Source organism: Ceratotherium simum, chromosome 40, assembly GCF_057802395.1.
Source record: "Ceratotherium simum simum isolate JZ-2026a chromosome 40, ASM5780239v1, whole genome shotgun sequence".
In the NCBI taxonomy this organism is placed as follows: Eukaryota; Metazoa; Chordata; class Mammalia; order Perissodactyla; family Rhinocerotidae; genus Ceratotherium; species Ceratotherium simum.
Window position 1 is genome coordinate 5,584,790 of NC_141939.1, and position 27,740 is coordinate 5,612,529.

At 37.1% G+C, this 27,740-nt stretch overlaps 1 protein-coding gene across 4 annotated transcripts in view; it reads right to left on the reverse strand.

Moving 5' to 3' along the window:
- MGAT4A (alpha-1,3-mannosyl-glycoprotein 4-beta-N-acetylglucosaminyltransferase A) overlaps nt 1-27,740 on the reverse strand; it is a 127,618-nt gene that overhangs the window by 57,427 nt on the left and 42,451 nt on the right. Inside the window, exons 1-4 of one of the 4 annotated variants that reach the window (XM_087426196.1) lie at nt 26,155-26,296; nt 12,188-12,355; nt 9,868-10,008; nt 1,225-1,358 (exon numbers count right to left, since the gene is read on the reverse strand). In XM_087426196.1, coding sequence (XP_087282322.1) covers nt 1,225-1,358; nt 9,868-10,008; nt 12,188-12,355; nt 26,155-26,212 — 501 coding nt within the window. In that variant the 5' untranslated portion in view covers nt 26,213-26,296. Of the gene's footprint in view, nt 1-1,224; nt 1,359-9,867; nt 10,009-12,187; nt 12,356-26,154; nt 26,297-27,740 lie in introns of those variants that run through there. The other 3 variants (XM_087426195.1, XM_087426194.1, XM_087426197.1) reach the window with 3 other exon arrangements.

The following is a 27,740-nucleotide window of genomic DNA, read 5'->3' on the forward strand; positions in this document are numbered from 1 at the left end:
ATAACAATAAAAACTTGGAAACAGTCTAAATGTCTATCAATCAGAAATTAAATAAACTATGTTAAAACCATACAATGGAATATTTTGTAGCCATAAAAAATGATGCTATGATAGTTATTCTTTTTAGCATGGAGAAATACCCATGATATTAAAAAATATACAGACCAATCCCATTCATATATATGTATACAAGCCATAGGAAAAATTTCTTAAGATATATTTCAGGATATCAATAGTAGTTATATCTATATGGAGAAATTACAGATAATTTTTCATTATACATTTCTGTAATTGTTTTGAACAGTATACATGTGTTTACTTTCATATTAAGGAAAACATTACGAGTATTTTCATTTAAAGATTTTATTTATTTATTTTTTCCCCCCAAAGCCCCAGTAGATAGTTGTATGTCATAGCTACACATCCTTCTAGTTGCTGTATGTGGGACTCGGCCTCAGGATGGACGGAGAAGTGGTGCCTCGGTGCGCGCCCGGGATCCGAACCCGGGCCACCAGCATCAGAGCGCGCGCACTTAACCACCAAGCCACGGGGCCGGCCCAAGTATTTTCATTTAAAAAGAGACAGGAAACACTGAAAAGCTGGGAATCAGTGGGCCGGAATCAGATGCTGTTCTAAAACCTTTCACATTCTGAAATTCTACTTAATAATTAAGGAAATATTTATTCCAAGGCACTTTTTCCTCATTATTTATGAAAAACTTGCTCAAGATTTATTCTTTCCCTAGATCTTTTGAGGAGACTAAAATACAGGAAACATAATATTCCTCATTCACATGATATTTTGACTTTTTAAATAATAATGACGGCTGCATCTTGGGAGTACAGAGAAGGGGTAGAGAGAATAAAGAGATGATAACACCCCAAACTAGGTTAAACCTTTCTCAGATTTCAAAACTCCCAAAAAACATCAGCGCAAATCTCCAAATTTAGGTCCTAGAGCTAGAAATGGGGACTCACTGTTCTTAAAGATCTATGTATATAATATTATCCTATTGACACAGATTACTATTCTTGGATTATAACTGTAGGAAAGAAGTTAAAGCAAACACAGCAAGTTAGACTTACATTTAACTATCAGATGGAATAGATTACCTAAGCTTTACTCATCACATTTTTAAAAAAATGCTTATAAAAGCATATTCAAATGTGGTTTCAACTCTTATAGATCACATGTGGTAAAAAATAACAACAATTAAATAATTACCTCTCCTATGAAGACTACTATAACACAGTCCAACTTCTCTTCAGGATACAGATTATCAATAAGGGAATGAAGAGTTTCTATGAGGTAAGATTTAACTTCTCTCTTCACTGTGGGAATTCCCATTACTATTGAAACTGAAACAAAATAACGATAGTAATTATATAGAAAGATTTTACAAAGACAATATAGAAAAACACTACTATTTCAAAAGTATTATACCCTCTCAAATTGATAGAAATAATTGAGGGATCAAAATACACTACGTTTCAGAAAGAAAAATAATCAAAGGATACAAAGGCATACCCATAATCCTGTAATTCTTTTCCACATGGTTTATCCATAAGAAAAGAAATAATGTCACAGAACTGATAAAAACAAAAGACATTAAACCTCACATTAAAAATGAACGGCTGTAAAGGGTAAACAACAAATTTTATTATACAACTAAAACATAGAAACACTAAATACATCTTAAAAATTAATGTCTCACATGTAATGTATATGATGCACTGAGAAGAACACAACATCCCTTCTGTGGTTTTCTTGTCAAAAATGCGTAAACTCAATCTGACCATGAAGAAACATCAGACAAATCCAAATTAGGGGGATACTCCACAAAATAATTGGCCTATACTCTCTGAAGTGTCAAGATCAAGAAAGACAAAGAAAGAATGAGGAACTGTCCCAGATTGGAAAAGACTAAGGAGACATGACAATTAAATTAAATATGAGACACTGAGTTGCATCCTGGAACCAAAAAAAAAGAATAATGAAAAAATGACAAAATCTGAATAAGCTCTAAGGTTAATAGTATAGCATCAATGTCAATTTCCTTGTTTTGATCATTGTATTATAATTACATAAGATCTGAACATTTAGGGAAACTGGGTGAGGTATATGGAAACTGTGTGTACTACTCATGCAACTTTTTTTAAGTCTAAAATTACAGTCAGCTCTAGTATAATGCCTGTTTTGATTAATATATTACGGAAAAATTTGAGCACAATGTGGATTTCACATTTGCTTATGTGTAATTTCTCCTCTGAGACACTCACTAGGTGAATGCAGAAAATTGTATCCATTTGAACTGAGTTCAGAAAACTGAACTGAGCCATGTAGAAATACACAAAATGCACACACCTCCAACATTTACCAGCTGCCTCAGCTCACTGCACGCTATGAACCACACCTATCCACATCTGGTGTTACAACTTTCCACCAGATTTCAGATAACCTGCCTTGCATCACTTCACAGAAACTCCCAAGCAGCTCCCAAGCTGCCGCCCTTCTGAAGCCCATTTTAACAGGCAAACCTCAAGTCTTTTTCAAGGTCTAGTACCATAGTTACTGTAGCATTTATGTAATTCTCAATCATTTAAACAGGTGTAAAACTGTGCTACAATTTTTATTAGGCTCTTATCTTTTTTTTTATGTGTAACTGACAAAGTTTTTGACTGTTGTGATCCTAACTTCATTTTTCTCATTCTATTGCACGGCACAATAATTTTTAGGAACATGTATATTGTGTTACGTTAGGACTGTATTTCACAGTAAGTTTTTAACAATAATATCTTTTAAAAAGTCTTAGTATCCTAAGTGTTATATATCAGTAGAGAAATATTTTGCAAATGTTAGAAATAATTAAGTCTTGGGGCCGGCCCAGTGGCGTAGTGGTTGAGTTCACATGCTCTGCTTCGGCGGCCCAGTGTTCGTGGGTTCAGATCCTGGGCACGGACCTACACACTGCTCATCAAGCCATGCCATGGCAGCGTCCCACATACAAAACAGAGGAAGACTGGCATAGACGTTAGCTCAGGGCCAACCTTCCTCAGAAATAATAATAATAATAATAATAATAAAAAAGTCTGAATTACATAACAATGTATTGGAGATGCTACAAAATACTTAGAATTCATAGAATTCCAAAGCTAGAAGGAAGCTTAAAGATCATGGATTAACAAGTCTACCACCATGATTCTGCAGATAAGAATACTAAGGTCCAAACAGTTTAAGGAATTTCCCCAAGGTTCCATGCCATGTTCCTCTCTTCCATTTTGGGTTGAAAAGTTTTCAAGGGATCAAAAAGAGATTTGCTATATTTGTTCAGAACATATGTATTGAACACCTATTAAATGCAAGGCATTATTCTAGGTGCTAGGGATATAATAGTGAACAATATAGATAAAGTCTCTGCCTTCATGGAACTTACATTCTAGAAGAGGAGGAAAGATAAATAAATAATATAATCTTAGAGGGTGATATGTACTATACAAACTAAAATGTGGCAATATTAGAAAAAGTGGGGAGAAAGGGGGAGGGAGGGGCACCTCTATAGATAGCGCAGTTGTGGAAGGGCTCTTTGATATCAATTGAGCTGGTAATTAATGATAAGAAAGATCGGAGGAAGACCATTCCAGAAGAGGAAACAGCAATGCCCTGAAGAGAGAACGATCTTAAGATAGTCAAGAAATAGCAAGAACTATTTGGAATATATCTAAAGCAGAATGAGCCTAGATTCAGAGAATTAGTTAGGAATCAGATCACATATAACCTTAAATTTAGTTATAATTGTGAGTGGGAGAGAAAGCCATTGCAAAGTTGCAAGCAGAGGAGTGACAATATCCAATGTGTAATTTTAAAAGATTACCAAAATTTGTGGAGTACGGACACAAAGTGTTAAGAGGAAAAGCACTTTAGGGAGATCAGTTAGAAAGTTATTGTAGTAATTAAAGGAAAAGATGGTGGTTTGAATTAGGGTGTTTGAAGATGGAGACCAATGGATGGATTTGGGATAGATTTTGGAGACTCTCATCAGTGGGGCTTAAGACTGGGAGAGACAAGGGAAGAGGAGGAATGAGGATGACTTGAGTAAGTGAATGGGGGATCTTTTACTGAGAACAACACATTTGAGGGGGAAAGTGGTCCGAATCAAGATTTCTGTTTTGACCACGTTACTCTGAGATGCCTAGAGACAGGATGAGTTACCCCAGAAGCAAACACCCTGGAAGCATATACTTTAATCTACTTCAGAATTTAAATAAAAAATATTTTAAATATTTAGAATACAGACTTAAAATGTAACAACTATGATGTGAAGTATTCCTAAGAACTATTAACTCATATAGAGTTCAAAGACTTTGTTTATGGAAAAAGCAAAATATATCCTGACCCAGAGTATGTGAACAAAAATGGTATAAAGCAATAATTCAAATTCTCTATTCCCCACCATGGTCTTAGCTTGTTTTGTTTCTGTTTTGTTTTAAGTTTATATGGCATGTTTAGAGAAGCCATTTTTCCCAAAATACTGTTTTTGGGCTGAAATTTAAATTCTTTAGTTTAAACCAAGGCACTCAAAGACTCCAAAAGCATTAAAAATGAAAGTACTAATTTCAGCTAAATCTACAGAATTAGAGTATCCATGCTTGAGGTAATTCACAAAATATCACAAAAAAGACAGTTTTTCCTGCCTTCTGGGCACATGGTAAGACTGCACTTCCTGGTTCCCTTAGGGTTGGGGAAGGTAGGGGGAGGGGACAGACAATGAGTCAATCCCATGTGTAACTCACGGCTGAACACTTGTAACTACAGTGTGAAACCCTTCAGAGCTGTCTTTTCTCCTCAGCAGAGCAGCCAGTAACATTCAAGATGGCAAATGCTCTGTCAGCCAGGATCTCTAAGTGATCAATGATGCACAAAGCCCCATGCTAGCCCTGATGAACATGTACTTTGAGCAAAAAAAATGAAACTTTGTTACTTAAACTACTGCAATTTGGGGGTTGTTAGTTACCACAGCATAATTCAGCCAGCTCTGTTTGGCACAATGTTCTTCCATGGTTTACAATCTAGAAAATGTACATATTCTAAGGAGTTAGAGTTCAGAAGAAGTATGTCAACAACATAAAGAATACGGCTATATCGTCCTTTTAGAAGGAACAAGGTGGGCCAAGGATCCAAACAGAGACAGAGCCAAAGTGTTGGACTAAGTACTTTGTTCCACTGATTAAATGTCCAGTATCTCTTATTCAAGTATTAATCGTACATCTATAAAACAACTATTATGTACTAGACAATCTAAAGTACAGTCATAAGATAGGTAAGGCTGCTAACTCATGGTGTTTACAATTTGACAGAGCTTTCGACTGTTATTATTTCAGTTTTCTTCAACTCTCCTGGGAAGTTTCCAAATTCTAGTACTTATTTCCTTCAAAATCAAGAAAAATTTAGGGACAATCTCAACTTGATATTCTCAATATTCAATTACTCAGTCTACCTTCAATTAAAACTAAATTACTTTCTTTTTAAAATATTCATTGCTAGTCAAATATTTTTAGTCTATCACCCTTCCTTATGCTTTTAGTCACTTACTGCTCATTTCTTCCCTTATATTCTATGACAATATATTTTCTTCTCCTACTGTCTAGTTGCATCTTCTCTGTCTCTGTCTTCCTTGGGTTCCTCTTTCTCTTTCTTGAAAATGAACTGCTGGAGAACCTTCAAGGCTCAGTCCTAGGCCCAAGGTGACCTCATCCATCTCCGTATCTTCAACAACCAGTTACTTACAAACGATGACTCATAAAATTAAATCTAACTCAGATCTCTCCTTTGACTCCCAGATCTATGTATCCAACTGCCTCTCTTCCACTATAATATCTCAAAATCACCTCCTAACATATCCAAATATACTTTATGACCTTCTCTGAACACTAATGCTGCAAAACGTTCTCTATTCTCTCCTATCTCAGTGAATAGCACCCACCATCCATCCAGTTACATGATCCAGAAACCTAGGACTTATCCTTGACCACTCCGTGTACCTCAGTCCACAAAACAGTCCATCACTGTGTCCTCCCATATGTGTCCCCATACATTCCAAACAACTCAAATCCATCTTCTTTCCATCTCTACTACTATCACTACCTAGCCCAAGCTCATCCTCTCTCAAGCGGATGACTACAAGATCCTCTTATCAGGTCCTTTCACATCTACTCTTCTCACATCCTCAATCATTCCTCCCATTGCAGCAAATGTGGTCTTTGCAAGTTTTAAACCTTATAAAGTCATTCTTAATAATTCCTGCTTAAAACCCTTCATTATCTCTTTCTGCGTTTAGGATAAAAGCCCAAATCCTATAAATGCCCTGCAAGGCCCTGCACTGTCTTGCCCCAACACATCTCTAACCTCTTCTCGTACCATGCGTCCCCTCACTCTACACTTCAACTACAGTGGCCTTCTTTCATTTTCTAGAACATTCCATCCTCCCTTCCATCACAAGGCTTTTGTGGTGCTTGTCTCATTTTCTGAAATACTCTTTTCTCTCATGTGGTAGACACAATAGTGACCCCTCAAAGATGTCCATGCCCTAGTTCCTAGAACTTATGATTATATTACCTTCCATGGCAAAAGGGACTTTTCAGATGTGATTAAGGATCTTGAGATGGGAAGATGATCCTGGATTACCCAGGTAAGCCTAATGTACTCACAAGGGTCCTTATGAGAGGAAGGCAGGAAAGTCAGAGTGAGAGAAGGAGATGTGACAATGGAAGTAAGAGGGTGAGAGTCAGAGAGAGATTTGAAGATGCTATGCTTTGAAGATGAAAGAAGAGGCCACAAACTGAAGAATGTTGGTGGCCTCTAGAAGCTGGAAAAGGCAGGGAAACGGACTCTCCCCTAGAGCTTCCAGAAGGCACACCCCTGTCGACATACTGATGTTAGGACTTCTGACCTCCAAAACTATAAGATGATAAATCTGTATTGTTTTAAGTCACTGGGTTTGTGGTAATTTGTTATAGCAGCAATAGGAAACTAATACACCCATCTTTACCAGTAAACTATATATTCTACTGATCTCAGGTCAAAAGTATTTTTTTAAGACTTCCCTAAACTTCTTAATTAAGTCAAATGTCCCTTTTATTCATTCTCAAACCATCCTTTATATCACTAACAAAAGCTGTAGCTGTACAATTATTTATAAAATTGATTATGTGACTAATGCTTTCACCTTTAGTAGACTGCAGCTCCACAAGACTAGGAACCATGTCTAATTTTGTGTATGAAAGCACAAAGTGCCTGGCATATAGCAGGTGTTCATGGATTTTGTACTTCAGCAAATGCTTAAAGAATTACCTGCTGTCCTCTACCAATCAGTAATGCCATTTTGGTAGGTAACCTGTGCAGGGTCTTTTCTCAGAGCTCCTGCTCAGCACTGAGTGGGCCCTTAATCTGAAGACCTATGTGTTTCTTCAACTCAAAGAAATTTTCTCTTATTATTTATTTGATTATTTCCTCCAATCACTCCCTGTGTTCTCTCCTTCTGAAACTCCTATTAGGTAGATGTTAAAACTTTCGTCTACCCCAATTCTTTGTGCCCTTTATGCTGCATTCTGGAAGAACTACACAGCTAAGTCTTTCTGATCACTAATTTGATCTTCAGCTGTCTGCTCTGCTTATCAATCCATCTATATAGAAATTTTAACTATAATCATTGAAATAAAAACACAAAGACTTCTAATTGATCCTTTTATAATAGTCACTTAGGAGCTGTTCTCTCTCATCCCTCTAAAAATATATAAATTATGTTTTATTTTTGAATTATATTCTGCTTTCTCTACAAATTCAATTTTCTTGAGTATTAAGTTATTCAGATGATGATTTCCTTAAATATATGGTAACCCTAGTTGTATGAGATGCCCTTCTACCCATCTATAGTTGCTGTGTCTATTTACTGCAGCCTGCCCCTGTAAATTCTGTGGAGGATCTGGATGAGGTGTGAGTCAGGTAGGCTGGCAGTTTCTTCTTCTGGATGTAAGTATTCCAGCCCCTCTCTTGAGGGTCAGAGCTACCTCAAGCACTGTTCTTCCTTTTTAACCTCAGGAAGGCTTAGCTATCTGAGTGCTGTTCCTTAATTAATCAGCCTGACCGCTGAAGAGCAGAATTTTTAGCAAGCAGTAGTTTTCTCTGACCTAAAAAACAGATGTTCTTAATATAAAGTTCCTAGATAGGTTATTAGGGTTCCACAAAATCGCAGAAATGACATACAAAATTACTTTTTCTATGTGCATTTTTCTAAGTAGAAGCTTGACAGCTTTCCTAGGATATTCAAAGGGTTCTATGACTCTAAAAATGTTAAGGACCATTGCCTAAGGATTTAGGAAGGAAGATTATTAATGTAAATCTGAGGGTTTTCTTGGTTTTTTTCCAAGTTATCTGCTTTTTCTGCCTTTCAAAAATAGTGTCAGCTTAATAAGAACGTTAACTACTGAAAAGGTGGTTGACAAAGATTTTATTGTATTTATGATGGATAAAGTCATAAACAAGTGGGATGGAATAAGTATCTTCAAAGAAGAAAGAGAATGTCACATTCATAAAATAAGAACAGGCTAATATAAAAGAACCTATGAGAGACCTTGGAAGTTTTAAATGACTTCTACTTTCTTTTCTACTTTTCTACTTTTTACTTCTACTTTCTTTTCATTTGACTCTTATCAATGAAGATATAGTTTAAACCAACAAATGCACTAAATGGCTAAGGCATCTTACCCAAATAGTGAATTTTAAAGGGAGAGATACAATATCAACTTCTGAAATAATTAATGATCAATGTCCTAAAGAAAATAATTTAAAGTATGCTACATATCTTGTTAGTCTTTGTACATCCAGCACCTGCTGGATAAATAAATATTTCTTGATTCAATAAAGAAATGGAAGAATGAGTTAGTCTGAACACGATAATTCAAGAGTTATTACCTCCTTAGGAAGAGAGTGTATAATTTTAAATGATTCATAAAATAGAAAGATGGCAGAACTAAAAAAAGATGAATGCAAAAGACTAAAGTTATAGATCAAATAACATAATGACAAAAATGTGACCAAAAAAACAGTAAAATACCTAAGAAGCCTACTGAACTAAAAGCAGACTAAATCAGGTTTTCAAAAACATTAACACAAAGATTAATTTCAATATCTATGAAGTAATGATTTTGTCATTTGTTAAAGACTTACAGAGGAGCAAAATACTATTTTGGTCTCTATATTTTAAAACCTACAAACAAAAGATTAACAAAGTCAAAATGGAGGAATAAAAAGTATAAAAGAATGGTAAATAAGTACCACAAGGAAATTCAAGAGGCTCTGGTGGCTCTAACAAGAGGAGGAAAAACGCTAAATTATCCTTTAGGTATATTAGAAAAAAAAAAGCAAACCAAAATATTTTTATTATTGCATGAAAGGTTAAACATCAGTGACTCTATACTTATATCTCCATAAGAAAAAGTGGGAGCAGACATAAGAAAAACTTTCTTGACATGACTATGAGAGCTATTAATGTTGAAATAAGATACGAGGGAAAAAAAAGTCATCCTCTACCTCCCATATTTTTAAAATACAAAAATTACAAAAGTTTAAACATTTTTTTGCCTGGAGATGGGACCTGAACTAGATGTCTCATGATCCTTTTCAGCTCTATTACTCTGGTCTACGGAGAAAAATGTCCAACTCCTTTCAACGTGGACTTTAGAATGAGTCCTAAGTTAATATGCACAAAGAATTTTTATTCTTAGATCTGCCAGCTTCCAATGGTCAACATAATACTCCAAGACACAATTAAGACCAACAGTACAACCACAGTAAGAAACAAAATAAACATACCTCCTTTTCTTCCATTACCAATCTGCACAGCAGGTTGAAGGCTTCCTTCATTTTGCAACAAATGAGGCAAATGATGATAAATACTTGGCACTTGAAGAGATTTTTTGCTCGTTAACTCCTTTAATAGCTTTAGGGTATTATCTGAAACACAGAAGTGTAATCAATCCACAGGAACATATTACTTATAGAAGTTACTGATTTTACAAATATAGCAGTAAAAATTTATGAGAACTAGAACTGAAGAATTTTCTTTCCTAATTTCATACTTTGGTGAATGAGATTTCCATTTAAAATGAAAAAGACTTTTGCAACTCGAGTCTCACAGAGCCATTATGTTAATAACAGTCTGAATGAAGCTAAAAATAAAAAGGTCAGCCAAAGTACCAGGAGAAGGTGGAATGCTAATTACTCACCTTTATAATGTGTCAGAACTCAAGCCCTACGGAATAGACTCTAAACATGCTATCCATTTATGAAAATGTAATAATAATAAGTACATTGACCACCAATAACTTTGACTTTTTTATGCTATTACATTTTACCAAAATTTCACATGGAAGATTTTTTTTTTGTAATTCAAGTACAATAATTTAAACAGCACAAGTTGAGAATGTTCAGTACAGATCATAACTTTCAAATAGTTCTTCAGTTTTTATTAGAGGAACCAATGAATCTTTTAATATGAAATAAAAATTCGGTAAAAAAGCAATATTGTTTTAAAATTCCATTAAACTAGAACTTAATCTTTTAAATAAGAAAGTTAGTAGTAAGAACTTGCAGCCTCAATAACAATTTCATACAGAACAATATGAAAACTCCATTAAAAATGACAAGACCCAAAAAATCACAAAAGAAATGCAAATGACTGTCATACATGACATTAAAGTTTATCTCATGAATAAAGAAATATAAAGAAGTTATAAGACACTCATTTCCACCTATCAATTTAGCAGACTAAACAATAATATTAAATTTTGGTGATGATGTGATAAACGTTTCAGCTATTCAGAACAGCATCAAAAACCCTAAAACATTTCTGTCCTATTACTCAGTAATTCCTCTTTCAGGAATTTAACTTTTATGCATTCAATAAATATTTACTGATTATCTATTTTGTTCCAGCCACTGTGCCATGTGTTTGGAAATCAACAATCATCAAAACATAGATCCTTGTTTTTAAGAAAGTCATAATCTAATGAAAATAACTTAAGGACTAACAGAAATGTAACTGATTTATATACAAAGATGTTCTTCACAGAGTTAAAAATTGGGGGAAAAAACAACCCAGAAAAATCCTATTTGCCTAATTGTAGAAAAATATTTAATATATTATGGCATATGATTAGCTGACATACAGTCATTAAAAATAGTATTTTTAAAAAACATTCAATGACATAGTAAAATGCTAATAGTATAATTCCAAGAGTAAAACTAAGGCTATAACAGACAATCACAATTTTAAAGGAAAATATGCATGGAAAAAAGACTAGAAGGAAACAAAAAATGTTAATAGAAATCACCTGGCAGCAGACTTATGGGTGATTTATTTTTTTATTATCTATACCATTCTATAATTTTAAATGTTAATGTGCCGTAGTACAAATTTTATAATCAGCAAGGGAAGCAAGGAACGTGAAACTTTAAAAATAACATAAAGTAGTGAATCTCAAGATGAGAGGAATTAATGGTAAAGGATTAGAACAGGGGATGCTAAATGAAAATGTATATTAATCATGAAAGACTATGACAATCTGAAGGCAAATGATTATATACATATATCAATTTAATTATTAGAATAAGAATAGCACAGAAACAGAGAGAAGATGATTGGCATTCATCTGACTCTGACCAGAAGTTCTCAGCGAAGGAACAGGTCAGACATCCTCAAAAGTACCCGTTACAAAACTATGTATTTCTTTTCTTACAAGTCAGATTTAAGAGCACTAAATTGCTTCAAATAGCTCAGAGAATCTCCAGAGTCCATCTGAAGTCCACACAAGTTAGAACATAAACATATAAACACAAAGTTAAATTTTAATCTCATTTTGAATGTTTTTTAAAAGATGTCAGTTCTTCACTATTCTCAAGGAAATTTATACAATTGAAATTGAACTTATGATTACTCTCTTTAAATCAAATTTAGCAGTTAATAAAATTGTTTTATAATTTACCATAATAGAAAGTTTTGTTTGGAGATTTTTCTTTTTCAAAAGGGTAACAAATGCTGGTTGATAAGCTACTCTCTACAACTTTCAAATAAAATGTTTCACATAACCCTTTGAAAATATAATCTTTATAAAACCAAAAATATACTTTGTACCTGAAAATTTACTCACTGCATCCTTACTTCCATTTGTTTCTGCTCCTACACGCCTGAACTGCTGTACAATGGCATTTAATTCAGAAGAGCGCTGTGAGATTCTATGTTCAGCTATTCGAAGACGTTCTTTCAAAGCAAGAAATTCTCGTTGATAAGCAATCAGTTTTTCTAGAAACAAAATCAAAAGTTATTAGTATATTTCTAAAACAAAAAACACCAAACAACATAATCAAAACAGAACTGTAAGATTAGAAATTTTAAAGTCATTTTGTTTTTCAGAAACAGATATTCATTTATGTATTCACTGATACAGGAGTAAAAATAAACAAGAGCCCTGGCTAATTATATAACAAAGCCATCACTAACTTAGTGCTCTTAATATCTGTAAGAATGTGAGCAATTTCTACTTAGCACTTCAAAAATTTAAAGATGGGGAGAAAAAGACAAAAGTTTTTAGAATTAACACTTCAAGCATAATACTAACATCATTTCTCAAAAGGTGCTATAAAGACCATATTTGTATGAAGAAGACAGATGAGGCATTGAAACTGATGATAATATATCTATTAATATAATTAATATAACACTTTATAGCATAATCATTAATTTCCATAGGATAAAAGTTTCCTACTGTACTTCACATTCTGCAAAGATTTTCCTAGGCCAGACATTGATCAAATGCCTGATCCCTAAAAACTCAATCAGGTAAATGTAAGATGAATCACAGGTCAGGAAAACCTGGTCTGAGAAATAAAAGTGTATTTTTACAAGGATAAATGTAGGCAGTGAAACAATAGTATGAGACAGCTCAGATACAAAGCACACAGTGAGAAGAGACCCAAGGACAGAACTGGACACCAAAATCTAAGAGATGGTAGAAGAGAAACCATTCATTTATCTTGCTCAGCAGTGCTGAAAGGCAGCTGAGGCTGTGGGAGAAGAATGAGCAATTTCCACCACCTCATTAAACTAAGAGAAATCAGAACAATGGTTTTCAACTTCTGATAAGCTAGATAAGCTAAGGCTACTATTTTGATATCTACACTTGACACTTGACATCTACACCTTAGAAAGACTATTTTTTATTTAATATTATCATATCTGCTTTATTCAAGGATAGACTCAATAAGAAACAGACCTATGAAAAATAAAACTGCATGTTTCATAAAGCTAGTCTTAAAAACAGTCAATTATACTGTTCCCTGTCTGTTACATAAAGGCCCACACAGTAAATACCTCTTAAGAATTCTGTGGCAGGAAAAAAAAGTCTCTCCTGCTTAACTGACATGCTTCCCTATACTGAATAATGTAAGCAGCTGTATTTCCCTTCGTTTGGCTTTAGGAAGCAGGAAAGGAGAAAGAGGGCCGCGATTAGGAAAGGGCATAACGGGGAGCTTCAAGGTGCCAGCAAAGGTTCTATTTATTGACCTGGGTGGTTAAATCAAATTCACTACTATACATTCATGGTTTAGGCACTTTTCTGTAAATATAAATTCACAATAAAAGAAATGTTAAAAAGACACTATTCACAAACATAAAACTATAAATAATTATACTATAACAAAAACTATAACAATTATAACAAGAGACACAAGATTTATGTGATGAATAAATAAATTTCTGAAGCCTATAATGGAAGAATAAATGAAGTCAACTCAATCCTAAGTGGGAAGACTCAATTTTGTAAAAAAATAAATTCTATCCTAAGCTAAATAATAAATTCAATTCAACACCTTTCAAGATAACAATGACATTTTTTTGGACGTTGACTTTTGATATGTGATTCTAAAATTCATCTAGAAGAGAGAATGTTTTTAAAGGGCCCTCCAAAATCTAGAACTAATAATGGGAAACTTGTTCCGAGATCAGAACATACTATAAGGCTACTGAAATTAAAACAGTGTGGACTTCCAGGTCCAGATACTGTGGACAAAGGACAATTATGCCAAGCAGACAGTGTCCAAAATTGGCATGAATGAACTGTCCTCTGAGTTCTTCCCTTTTTAAGTGAGCAACGTCAGAATCCTTCTCTTAACGCTTACACAGTGCCGAGACAGGGGTTTCTAAACATCTGCCACTAAAAAGAATTAGAACTCTTTGGAGAAATAAAGATGACCCCAAGTATTCTTGTGTCAAGTAAGAAAACATTATTTTTAAAAGGACAGGACATGTCAAAAGGGCACAGGAAGCTACTTGAGGGGCTCCCACTGGCCGAATTCAGGACAAGTGAAGTACCAAAACAAATACTGATGGTAACGGATTATAACCCATTGAACAAAATAAAAATCCATGAGTCCATATCAACAATAAATAAAAATTAACAGATGAGAGAAAAGTGTTTCCTACAGTGGAATGCCAACTTATAAATGTAGAAGGAATGATGAATGTTGGAAAATCACCGTTTTGCAACTATCATAGCAATAACTAATTCAGGCAAGAACCAAAAATGGATGCTAAAACTAATAGGTGAAAGTTTGCTGAGGAACAGGCTATGTATATCATCTCAGAGTATCTCCCCACAAAGTACTTATTAATTTACAAGGGGAAAAATGCTAATTTTACCGTGGAGAAAGCTGGTAGATATCATCTTAATCAAGTCATCAAAGTTCTCATCAGCAATAATGGAATAGACATCATGTGCCTCCTGATGTGATGCATAGAGGACACACCTCATTTCTGTGGTATTCCTGCCAAAAATGCATAATCTGAACCTAATCTCATGGAAACATCAGATACATCCAAACTGATGGACAATGTACAAAACAAAAAGCTTGTACTGTAAAAAAAATGTCAAGGTCATCAAAGACAAAGCCTTAGGCAATGCCCCAGATTAAGGGACTAAAGGAGATACGACAACTAAATGCAAAGCACAATCCTGGGTTGGATCCTGGACCAGAAAACATAAATGCTATAAAGAACATTACCGGGCTCCAGCCCCGTGGCGTAGCAGTTAAGTGCGCATGCTCCGCTGCTGGCGGTCCGGGTTCAGATCCCGGGCGCACACCAAGGCACCACTTGTCAGGCCATGCTGTGGCGGCGTCCCATATAAAGTAGAGGAAGATGGGCACAGATGTTAGCTCACGGCCAGTCTTCCTCAGCAAAAAGAGGAGGATTGGCATGGATGTTAGCTCAGGGCCGATCTTCCTCACACACACACACAAAAAAGAACATTACTGGAAAAAATAATATACAGAATATAGACTATAAAGTAGATAACATTGTGCCAATGTTAAATTTCCTAAATTTGACACTTGTATTGATAATTGTAGAGATAATGTAAGAGAATTCCTTGTTCTTAGGAAATAAACATTAAATTATTTAGGGATAAAAAGACATGATTTCTGTAATTACTCTCAAATGGTTCTGAAAAGAAACTATCTACAGACAGAAAGATGATAGAGGCAAAATGTTCACAATAGGTGAAATGTACAGAGAAGTGATTTATACTATCCTGCTAACTCCTCATTTCTTCTTTTGAAACTTTATAAAAAAGTAAGCAGGAGGATTGAATGGATACAGGTTCAGTTTTTCAGCAGCTCTTGAGTGGTAGCGAGGGATATGGATCTAGGGCAGTCTCTGTCCCTACATGCATTTTCTCGGTACTTTTTGAAACCACCTTCCCAGAGGTCAGCTTCACCAAGTAGGGACGGTAACCAGTACCATGGAGAAATACCCTTACCCCTAATTCCAAAATGCTCCTCTGCTTTGAGATGAACTGGCTATGCTTTTGAAAAGATCCCACTGGACTGCCTGACGAAGTCATAAGTATTTTCTTTCAGGCCCAGATGCTATTACTGCTCTTAGTTCAAAGCCCATAGCTCTGCAAGGGCTCAAAGTGGGTCATTTCCTATCCCTCTCACATCGTCCTTTGTTTCTAACTCCATTCTTCGGTGTTAAAAGAGATCTCTCCATGACATCAGAGCAAGTCCCTACTCCATCTAAAAAGCCAAGTCAGTGAAAAAGACTATCTGTGGTAAAGCCCTCAGCTAGTCCTGCTAAGAATACCACAGAACACTGTTGTCTCTTCAAAGTAGAAGGGAGTTACATATGATCTTCCCAAGGCCCTCCTTTGCAGTCTATCCTCCATCATCTACCCAAACATAGGGTTACTAGTGACTTCCAGAATTTTCTCCATTTATATTTCCCATAGTATTATACTGCTCTTGAGGAGAGTGGTGTATCAGCTCCCAGAAGTTTAAACTTTAACATAATAGACAAAATACTCCTTCAAATTAGTGATATATGTTTGACAATTTCCTATTTTTAACATTAGCAGCAAAAGTCTTATTTTTGCTCTTCTTTGAATCATTTCATTCAGTTTCTGTGGGGGACATGGCAGAAAACTGTGAGGGAATTCTCACACTATCATCTTATTGGGAAGTGCCTGGTTTTGTTTATTGTTTTGTTTTTCATTGGAGCTAGAATCTAACTTTTTTTAATTGTAGAAAACTATATATCCAGATTAGACAATGAAAGTACAAATCATGTTCTATGAACCTAAGATTATGAAACATACAAAATTTCCAAAGAACCCACTTTAATTCCTTCAAATCAAATAATCAAGTCAGTTTTCAGTAAAAAGGGTATCTTTAGGCTTTCAAAGACATATTAGGTTGAACCATATGAAATTGCTGATATTTGATCATTTTTATGGTTCAACATGTGAAAAAGTTCAACAATTTAAATAACAGCTTTGGACTCAACAATTTAATTTTAAAATGTGTAAATAATACAGATGAAAAATTAACACAAACAAAAAGGCACTAATAACTAACACCCAATGTGCAGCACATAAAAACAAGAACAGAAAACTTCATTTTTCCAACAACAGTACCTTCTTTCTTACTAACAAGATGTGAGGAATACTACTGAATTCTATGAGCTAACATTAAAAATTGGCTTTTTATGTTGAAATTAAAATTACCAAAAATTAAACCCACTTTTAAATTTAATTTAATGTTTATTAAACAATACAATTCTGGCATTAGAGAGAACAGCGATAGGCCATCTGGTCCGTCCCTCTATGCCTTAGTACTTCACTGAACTATTTCACACAAATAAATTTTTTTATAAAATAAGACTGAGGAACTCCCTCAGTAATAGATTCCAAAATTCAACAAGCTTGACTTTTCAGGAAATTATTGCCCTTGAAAAACATTTTATTTCACATTCATCATTTTTCTATAACCATTTTTACATTGAAAGAAGAAGGCCTAGATGAAATTATAGGCAATTTCCCACTTACAAATCTCTTAAAGAAAAAATAAAAGAACTGGATTTAGAAGGTGGTTTAGGAGAAGTGAATCCTAGAAAAGCCAAAAGACAAAGAGAGCAGGGGTCAAAATGAAATAGGTTGAAAGAATTTGAACAGATAATTCTAATTAGAATGAATAGCTAAAAATTACAAACAAGACTAGGTATCTCATTGTTTCTCTAACTTTATCGTACATAAGAACCACCTGGAAGAGCTTCTTAAAACACCAGATTCTGGACCCCACCTCCAGAGATTCTGATTCAGTAGGTCTGACATGGGGCCTAAGAATTTCTAACAAGTTCCACAGTGATGCTGGACCACTCACTGAGTAGCAGTGAGGTAGCCAATATGGTCCTCAAAGTAGGCTGAGACTCTAGCAGCCTGGAAATGTATGTAGTTCTGCTCTACTAGCTCCTTCTCCTCTCCTCTGGCCTACACGTTCAGGGATCCAGGGACAGGAGGGGTTCATTAAACTGTTTAGGGCCATAATCCTCAGGATTACACCTGGAGCAGAGAAAGGTTTCGAAATATCCAGTGGACACCTATTTCCAAGGTCTCTTTCAAGAGTTACGTAAAATTAACAAGATCATTCTCTGTTTTTGGAGTATTCCAATCAGAATCTACCATATAAGCATGGATTATGAAAAGACCTGCACCCTTCTAAACTCAAAAGGGAAAATGGGGCTCATAGATGCATAGAATCATATACTTTATTTAAATTAAAATAAAGAATATAATTCCATGTATTCCCTTACATGATGTTTTCACTATGCTTACAAAACAGGATCCTAACTAGTGAATACCAGATATGCTATGGTTGAAAAGTTTTCTGGAACACAATCACTATGTGCAAGTTGCCCCCTAAGTAATATAATCATTAACAATGTCATTCAAAACAAACTTCCAGGTGGAGGTTTAATAAGTTAAAATCTATCCACTGACCTTCTAAAGCACATACTTAAGATAATCAAATGCTGCATATCCCTATAACACACTTTCTTAGAAATATTTTCTTAATCTAAATAGCTACAATCATTTTCCTTCATTTCCCTTGAGGACAGGGCAATCTCTTTTTAGTAATCTTATCATAAAGTCCCAAATTGCATTATCATAGTGAAATGAGAAGAAAAAACAATAAATTGCATACCTTCAGATAATGCCATATGTTTATAACAGTTCTTTACTTTTAAAAAATATTGACAATGATTTTATTAAATCTAATTTTTTGAAACTCAACAAGTCATAAGGAGCTTGGAGTAAAAATTATCAGATGGTTATAAACTATTTTCCTTAAGTACTTAAACTTATTGGCAGACATTTTTCCATAAAAGTGTTGCTTCATTCTCAAAAGAAAAAAAACATTTTGTATTCTAAAAGATATACCAGTATGTATTTTCCTATGAAGAACCCCTCAAGACAGAGCACTTTATTCTACATTAGGATCATTTTTATTTAAAAAGCAGAATACTGGGCCAGCCCGGTGGCATAGTGGTTAAGTTTGCACACTCTGCTTCGGCAGCCAGAGGTTCATGGGTTTGGATCCCGGGCACGGACATACGCACCACTCATCAAGCCCTGCTGTGGCAGCATCCCGCATACAAAATAGACGAAGATGGGCACAGATGTTAGCTCAGGGCCAATCTTCCTCAGCAAAATAAATACATAAATAAATAAGTAACAGAATACTGACAACCAATCTTACACTATGAACTATCTCTACCAACAAAGGTAGTGTCCTCTTATTGTATCTCCCTAGCTAGATCTGGTTATTCTTTTTATGACCTAATTCATGCTTTCTTCTTCCTTCTCCTCACTTTCCTCTTGTTCCTTATTTTCCACCTTTCTCTCCTAATATTCTTCTGCAAAATCCTTTTCAAATTTTTCTGTTTCTTTCTAGACTTTATTTTCAACTACAGACTTCACATCTCTCACCTCTTTCTTCTTTCCTATTGTTCACGCTCCCCCATCCACCCCGCAACATGCCCATCGTCTCTGTTGTCTTTGTTTCGAATCACTGAGGACTTTTTCCTCCAATTAATGTAAATATTCCACTCACCTGGATACACTAACTTTCTAGTCTTTTGTAAACTTCACTGAAAACAATTGAAAATTTAGGATTTTTCTTTCTTGTACCCATAATGGCAAAGAGAAGGAAACTGACAGAGAAAAACACTTCACAATTATTAGATGAATCAGAAAATGAACGTAGAAAGAAAGGTAGAATCACTCTAAACCCTAATAATGTTGGTGAAATTGATCATAAAAGTGAAATATCAGGGGCCGGCCTGGTGGCCCAAGTGGTTAAGTGCGCGCACTCTGCTGCGGTGGCCCGTGGTTCGCCGGTTCAGATCCTGGGCACGCACTGACGCACTGCTTGGCAAGCCATGCTGTGGCAGAGTCCCATATAAAGTGGAGGAAGATGGGCATGGATGTTAGCCCAGGGCCAGTCTTCCTCAGCAAAAAAAGAGGAGGATTGGCAGATGTTAGCACGGGGCTGATCTCCTCACACACATAAAAAAATAAAAATAAAAATAAATAAATAAATAAAAGTGAAATATCAGACTATGAGTCTTCAGATGACAAAATTCTAAATGAATTTTCTCGAGTTCAAAATCAGGACTTCCAGTTACAGACCAAAATGGAGTAGACACACTTCTCCCTATTCTTCCTAATAAATACAATAAAACCCCCAGACATTACATTTTAAACAAATATATAGAAGACCCTGAAAGGTGGAGAGAAGAAGGCAGACAGAAGAGACTTTGGGACCCAAAGAAAGACACAACGAGTTCTCTTTATTTTCTTTTTTGCTTCATATATCCCAGACTGGGTACTGGAGAAGCCAGCATCCTAGAAACACCAACAGGAGCACTCAAAACGCCCCAAGAAAAGCCTGCTCTCTCTAGCCAAAAGACTAAAGATGGGGCAACCCAGCAATGCAGAAAACTTTTAAACAATAATTGCTCTATTCCAGCCAAACACCATGAAAAAAACCATGGTCCCATCCCGACCCCACTGGTAAAAGCCAAGCAAGGAGTCTAGACTTCCACCCCTGCCCAACTGTAACAAGGCCACACACACACACCCACACTCAAACACATATACACACACTTGGGTGGTATCAGAAAAGACTGAATGAAGAGCCAGGACTTTCACTACCCTCCAGCAGTAATGAGCACCCACGATGGGTTGTCAGTGGAGGCTACATGGAAAGCAGTAACAGGATACCTCCCTCCCTACCAGCCAGAGTGGTGTCAGTAGAGGCCTAATGGGGAATCCATCTCCTACTTCTGCACAGCAGTAATGAGGAGCCCCTCCCTGCTGGGTATCAACAGAGGCCAAAGGAGGAGCCTGGACTTCTATCCTCACCTGGAAGTAATGAGGTGGCACTCCCCCTTCCCCTCCCAGAATGGTGTCAGAAAACGCCAGCTAAGACAGATAACCTAAGTAATACCCAGAGACTCATAACATAATACCCAAAATGCTCTAGATACAACTGAAAATCACTCATCATACTAAGATAATGAGAAAAGACAATCAATATACACCAACAACAAGATGACACAGATGTTGGAATTATCTAAGAATTTTAAAGTAGTCATAACAAAATTGATTCAATGGGCAAACTAAACACATGAAAAGAAAAAAAGAAACCCTAAACAAAGAAATGGAAGATATAAATTATAGAAACAAATGAAAATTTTAGAACACAAAATACAATAATTGAAACAAAAAACTTAATGGATGGGCTCCATAGCAGAATGGAGAGGACAGAAGAAAGCATCAGTGAATTTTGAGAAAGACAACAAAATTACCCAATCTGAACAACAGAGAGAAAACAGACTGGAAAAAAAATTCAACAGAGCCTCAGAGACCTTTGGAACTATAACAAAAGATCTAAGATCTAACATTTCTGTCATCAGAGTCCCAGAATGAGAAGTGAAAGAGAGTGGGATGGATAAAGTATTAGAAGAAATAATGGCTAGAATTTCCCAAATTTGGCAAAAGATATAAACCTACATCAAGATTCAAGAAGCTGAGAAAACCTCAGCAGGACAAACCTAAAGAAACCCATGCCAAGAAACACTATAAATGAACTTTAGAAAACTAGAGACAAAGAAAAAATCTTGAAAGCAGCCAGAGAGAAATGACACATTACCCACTGAATCAGTGTAGATTTCTCACCAGAAACAATGGCAGCCATAAAGAAGTGGGAGGACATTTTCCAAGTACTGAAAAAAAAAGAACTATCAACCCCAAATTCCATATCTGGCAAAATTAGCCTTAAGGAATGAAGGGGAAAACAAGCTATTTTCAGACAAAGGAAAATGAATGGAATTTGTCATCAGCAAACCTACAATAAAAGAATGACTAAAGGAGTTCTTGAAATAGAAAGGAGGGGCCAGCCCGGCAGTGTAGTGGTTAAGGTCATGCGCTCCGCTTAGGCAGCCGGGGGTTCATGGGTTCGGATCCCAGGCGCAGACCTACACACCGCTCATCAAGCCATGCCGTGGCAGCGTCCTACATACAAAATAGAGGAAGATTGCCACAGATGTTACCTCAGCAACAATCCTCCTCAAGCAAAAAGAGGAAGACTGGCAACAGGTATAGAAAGGAAATGATAAAAGAAGGAATCCTGGAACATCAGGAATGAAGAATGAACTAAAAAAATGGGTAAACATGAAACGTTCTTTCTCTTTTTGAGTTTTCCAAATCGTGTTTGATGGTTGAAGCAAAAAGTATAACATCGTCCGATGTGGTTCTCAATGTAGAGGAAATATTTAAAACAATTATAAACTGGGGAAGGTAAGGGACTTTAAAGGGGATAAGGTTTCTACATTTCACTCAAACTGATAAAATGTCAACAGCAGGAGACAGTGATAAGCTATAATCACATTAATTGTAAACAGTCTAAAAATACCAATTAAAAGAGAGATTGGCTGAGTGAATTAAAACACATGATCCAATTATATGCTGTCTCCAAGGCTAACAACCCTACCATGGGATCTGACTCAGCAATAAAAAGGAGTGAACTACTGAAACACCCAACAACTCAGATGGACCTCAATTATGCTGAGTGAAAAATGCCAATTTCAACAGGTCACATACTGTATGATTCCATTTATATAACATTTCCAAAAGTTATAGTGATGGGTAACAGATTAGTGGCTTCCAAGAGTCACGGATGGTGGGGGATGGAGTAGCAGGTGTGACTATAAAGGAGCAGCACAAAGGAGGCCTTTGTGGTGATAAAATTGTTCTATATCTTGTTAGTAGTGATGGTTACAAGAATCTGCACATGTGATAATATGGCATAGGAGAAGTCACATAGAATTTACAAACACCCGTAGTGCCAGTGCCATTTTCCTGATTTTTTTTTTTTTTTGCTAAGGAAGATTTGTCCTGAGCTAACATCTGTTGCCAATCTTCCTTTTTTTTTCTTTGTTTGAGGAAGATTAGCCCTGAGCTAACAACTATGACAATCTTCCTCTATTTTATATGTGGGTCACCACCTCAGCATGGCTGACGAGTGGTGTAGGTCCGTGCCCAGGATCCGAACCCGAGAACCTGAGCCACCCAAAGCGGAGCATGCTGTACTTAACCACTACGCCATGGGGCCAGCCCCTCAATTTCCTGATTTTGACATTGTACATTATACATATGTATCTTATCACAAGAAGTTACCATTAGGGGAAAATGGGTGAAGGTTACACTGTATCGCTCTGTACTGTCTGCAGTTTCCTGTAATTCTATAATTATTTTAAACAAAGTTTTTTAAAAAGCAAAAAAAACCCACAATAATTTCTAAGGACAAAAAGGAAGTACAGCATTTTCATCCAGTCATTCAACTAGAAGTACTTCATCACAATGTTTGCCACAGAACCCAGAATATCCTGTTTTGCTAAAAGGACGGTTAACAGTATTCTTTTGTCTATTACGTATTTGTGCGACAGGATTTACTGGATAAGTTTCTAAGTAGACAAATGATAAAGGCTGGTATGCACGGAAAAGTGATCAGAGAGAGATGACATAGAAATGAAAAAATGTCACTGGATTGATCATTCTAATCAGTATTTATAAATTTAATATGAAAATGTTTTGCAATTAAAGAGCAAAGAAGATGGCCATTCTCTCTTCAACAAAATTATGAGCTGCAAAAGTTTTTAAAAGTTTTGTATTTTGATGATACAAGTGCAGAACTAGAAGTAATGATGAGTAATAATGAGAACCTATTACAGATGTACTTGAAATCTGGAATTAGAATTTATAAGCAGGAGGTGTCCAAGGTTCATGAATGACAGTTGATAAGCAGTTAGTTGTATTCAAAGGACATTGTCCATTTTAGTCTATATACCTACCAAACCAGAAGTATGTGGAATAAAACTTTGGCTTTTCTATGTTTAAATTCTTATTAAAATTTACAAGTAAGTTTTTTTCACTATCCTTTTATTCTTATTTCTGTACTATTTGTAAAATCACTTACAATAAAAATTAAAAAATCTGGACCCAGATGGTAAACATTGATGTCTATTTTTCCTGGTATAATGAGGGCTTTTAGACTGAGTTTAGGGAAACTGCCACTTCCTTCCATCCACAATTCATCCCTTCTCACACTATCTAAAGCAAACCTCGATGTCTGGGGTTTCTAATCTTTAGAACCATGCTGCATAAGGGTAGAAGGATCAATGAGTTCAACAAGCATCTCACAATTTAGTCTGCTCTAATAGCTCCTAAAAGGTCATCTACACTGTTAAGCCAACTCTACATCTCCTTTATCTAGTGAGATTAGGGGGACAGAGAGGATTGTCCTACTCATATAGATACCAGAGTTCGCAGTTGCTACAAAAAACACACACCCTCAAGTTCTCATTTATATATATATATATAAGAAATTCTCAAAAATTCCTTATGCCCCATCTACCCACCTTTCTGAATGGTGAAGGCTTTCATACACTCTGAAATTTCATCACATTTGCTTACCTTGGTCCTCATCCATCCTCATCTTCACACAGATGCCACTGCAAGCCCTCACTTCATCCCTCACCTGGATTAGAACATAAGCGTTTTCCATGCCTTCTTGAACTCCCCTCCACCTATTCTCTGGACTATCACCTAGCTTATTTTCTAAACTGGAAACCCTTAAATGATCCTTAAGTTAAAACGCTTAACTCTCCAATGTTACCTCTTCATGTTACCCAGGATCATTTTCTGCTTCAACATTACCAAACTGTTTGGAGCTCTCCAAACACTGAGTTTTATCCCTCCCAACTCATGCTAGCTACTTACCAGACCCACCCTTCTCTTTCTTCAATGGATGAAATTTCATTCGTCCTTCAAAATTCTCTTTGGTTGTCTCCCCTATGAAGCTCTCTCTCACCTCTGTCCTCTGTTTAGCTCCTCTTTATCTTAACTACACTCCTATTTTGTATCTACTACACTGTATTGTAATTACATACATAACTCTTTTTCCCTACTAAATTAACTGTGAGTTCTGTGATGCAAGGATGTCAGGAATTCCCAACACTACACCCAGGTTCAGTGGTTCGCTAGAGGAATCACAGGACTCAGCATACAGTTGTATCAGCAAAGGGAAAAGGCACGTGGGTTGAAGTCTGGAGGAAATCAGGCATAAGCTTCCAAGTCTTCTCCCAGTGGTGTGGTACAGGATACACACAATTCGTCCAGCAATGAGTTTTGACAACACATGCAAAGTGCTGTCTACCAAGGAAGTTCATTAGAGACTCAGTGCCCAAGGCTGTTACTTGAGGTTGGTCAGGTAGGCAGCCTCTGCCTAGCACATACCAAATTTCCAGACTCTAATAAGAAACAAAGGTGTTCAGCATAAACCAAATAGCTTGTACAAACAGTTTAGGCACAACAAGCCACTCTTATCATGTAGGGAAAGTTTTATATCAGTGTTTACCAGCCAAGTTCACAGATGTCAGCCAAGGGCCAACCTTGCAAGTAGGCCCTCCTAACAATAAGCAATCTCAGGTCTGTTGTTAACTTTCTTCCTTATAGCAAGAATCATATTTTAGGTTTCTCCTAAATGCCAATGCCTTGTAAAATACCAGGTAATTTGTAGCAATACCAATGAACTGAGGCAAATCCTCTTAAATTAAAAAAAAAAATTATCATAAGAAATTGATCAATAATATGTGCAAAATTTGTCATAGCACTATTTATAAGGTTAAGCTAGAGGCGGAGTCAAGATGGCGGCGTAGGCAGACTCTGAACTCACCTTCTCCCGTGGACACAGCCAATTTACAACTACTCGTGGAAAAATTACCCCTGAGACAGAACTGAAAACTGGATAAGAGGAACTCCTGCAACAACGGACAGTCCTAGCTGGGGTGGAAGAGGCAGAGACTCCCTTCCGGAGAGGAAAAACGCCGCCTTCACAAGCCGCCAGCGTGACGGCCGGCCGCCGGGAGCAGCTCACAGGTGCGCAGCCTCCCTGGAGGCGCGGGGCCCTGAGCCGGGGAGCGCCCCCGCTGTGGGCATTTTGTGGACCCAGCACAATCGACACCAGCAGCATAATATCTGACCTTGCCTGCTACTAAAGCATTGGGGAGCACCCCCAGAAAACCCGGTTCACAAAGAAACTAAAACTGGCTCTTAAAGGGCCCGCGCACAAACTCACCCGTTCCAGAAAGCATCCTAAAATCACCAGAAAGGAAGGTGCACACTGCTTTGGTGACAAGAGACTCACCTAATAGGCCCTGAGTGCATCTCGGTGAGGGGTGAGACCTCTCCAGGGACTGGGACATTGGCGGCGGCCATTGTTGTGGCCTGGTGTGAGCCTGCTGACACAGACGCCATTGGAGTTTTCCCTGAGACCTGCTAGCCCAGGGTCTGCACCACCCGCTAGAGCACCGATTTAATCCAGCTCAGCCAGGGCAGGCAGCCCACCCTAGAGACTGGCCCCACCTAACAACAAGCCCTCAGGCAACGTGTGGGCCTGCATAGATTGGTGACTGGATTTTCTGCAGCCTGGCAACTGAGCTGACTTGAGCGGGGCAGGGTGTGCACAAGGAGCGGGTGGAGAGTGTGGGGTGGTGGCGGAGTGTGTGGGGCTCCCGCTGTGGAGAGACTGGGTCCGCTTGGGGAGGTCGGGGCGCTCACACGGGGCAGGACTGTGTTGACTGTGTGTGTGGACCTCTGGGCGGCAGGGCTTGTCAGCTGCAGAAGACTTGTGCTTCTCAAAGACCCACATAGGAGGTTTGCCCCACCTTCCAAAGCCTGAAACAATTGGGTGCTCCTGTGCCTGAGGCCAGCCCCACCCAGCTGCAATCCTCAGAGAGCTGACAAGAGACCTAATAGGCTAGAGGTTTACAGCAATTCTAAGACCCTGAGCCTAACAACCTGCCACACTGGGGGCCTACTCACTTAAAAGAAATACTGCAACACAAATGTGGTATTAGAACTTGCAGCCAACTGTGCTGGGGCTCCCCACACCTGATAAAGAGACTGAAGGGCCCATAACAACTACAAGCAGCTGAGCATTACAACAGCTGGCCAAGAGCATAACTCAGCCTCCCTGGGCGCCTATAGGGAGAGCTAACAGGCCACAATAGAAGGACACACGTAGCCCACATAGGGGCCACCCCTGGAACATTGAGAACTGAGGGAAGCACACTGGAAGCCTCCTAAGCCATCACTTACATAAGGTCACCTATCCAAGAGCAGGAGACGTAGCTGACCTACCTAATACGTAGACACAAGCACAGGGAAAGAGGCAAAATGAGGAGGCAAAAGAATACATTCCAAGTAAGGGAACAGGACAAAACCCCAGAAAAGGAACTAAGTGAAACAGAAATGAGCAACCTACCCGACAGTGAGTTCAAACTAAGAGTGTTAAGGATGCTCACTGATCTGGGGAGAAGAATAGATGAACTCAGTGAGAATGTCAACAAAGAAATGGAAGATATAAAAAAGAACCAATCAGAAATGAAGAATACAATACTGGAAATGAAAAACTCATTAGAGGGACTCAAAAGCAGAGTAGAGGATACAGAAGAACGGATCAGTGAGCTGGAAGAAAGACTAGAAGAAATTACCCAAGGTGAACAGGTAAAAGAGAAAAGAATTAAAAAGAGTGAGGACAGTCTAAGGGACCTCTGGGACAACATCAAGCACACTAACATCCGTGTTATAGGTGTCCCGGAAGGAGAAGAGCGAGACAAGGGGGCAGAGAATCTATTTCAAGAAATAATAGATGAAAACTTCCCTAACCTAAGGAAGGAAACAGACATCCAGGTACAGGAGGCACAGAGAGCCCCAAACAAGATAAACCCA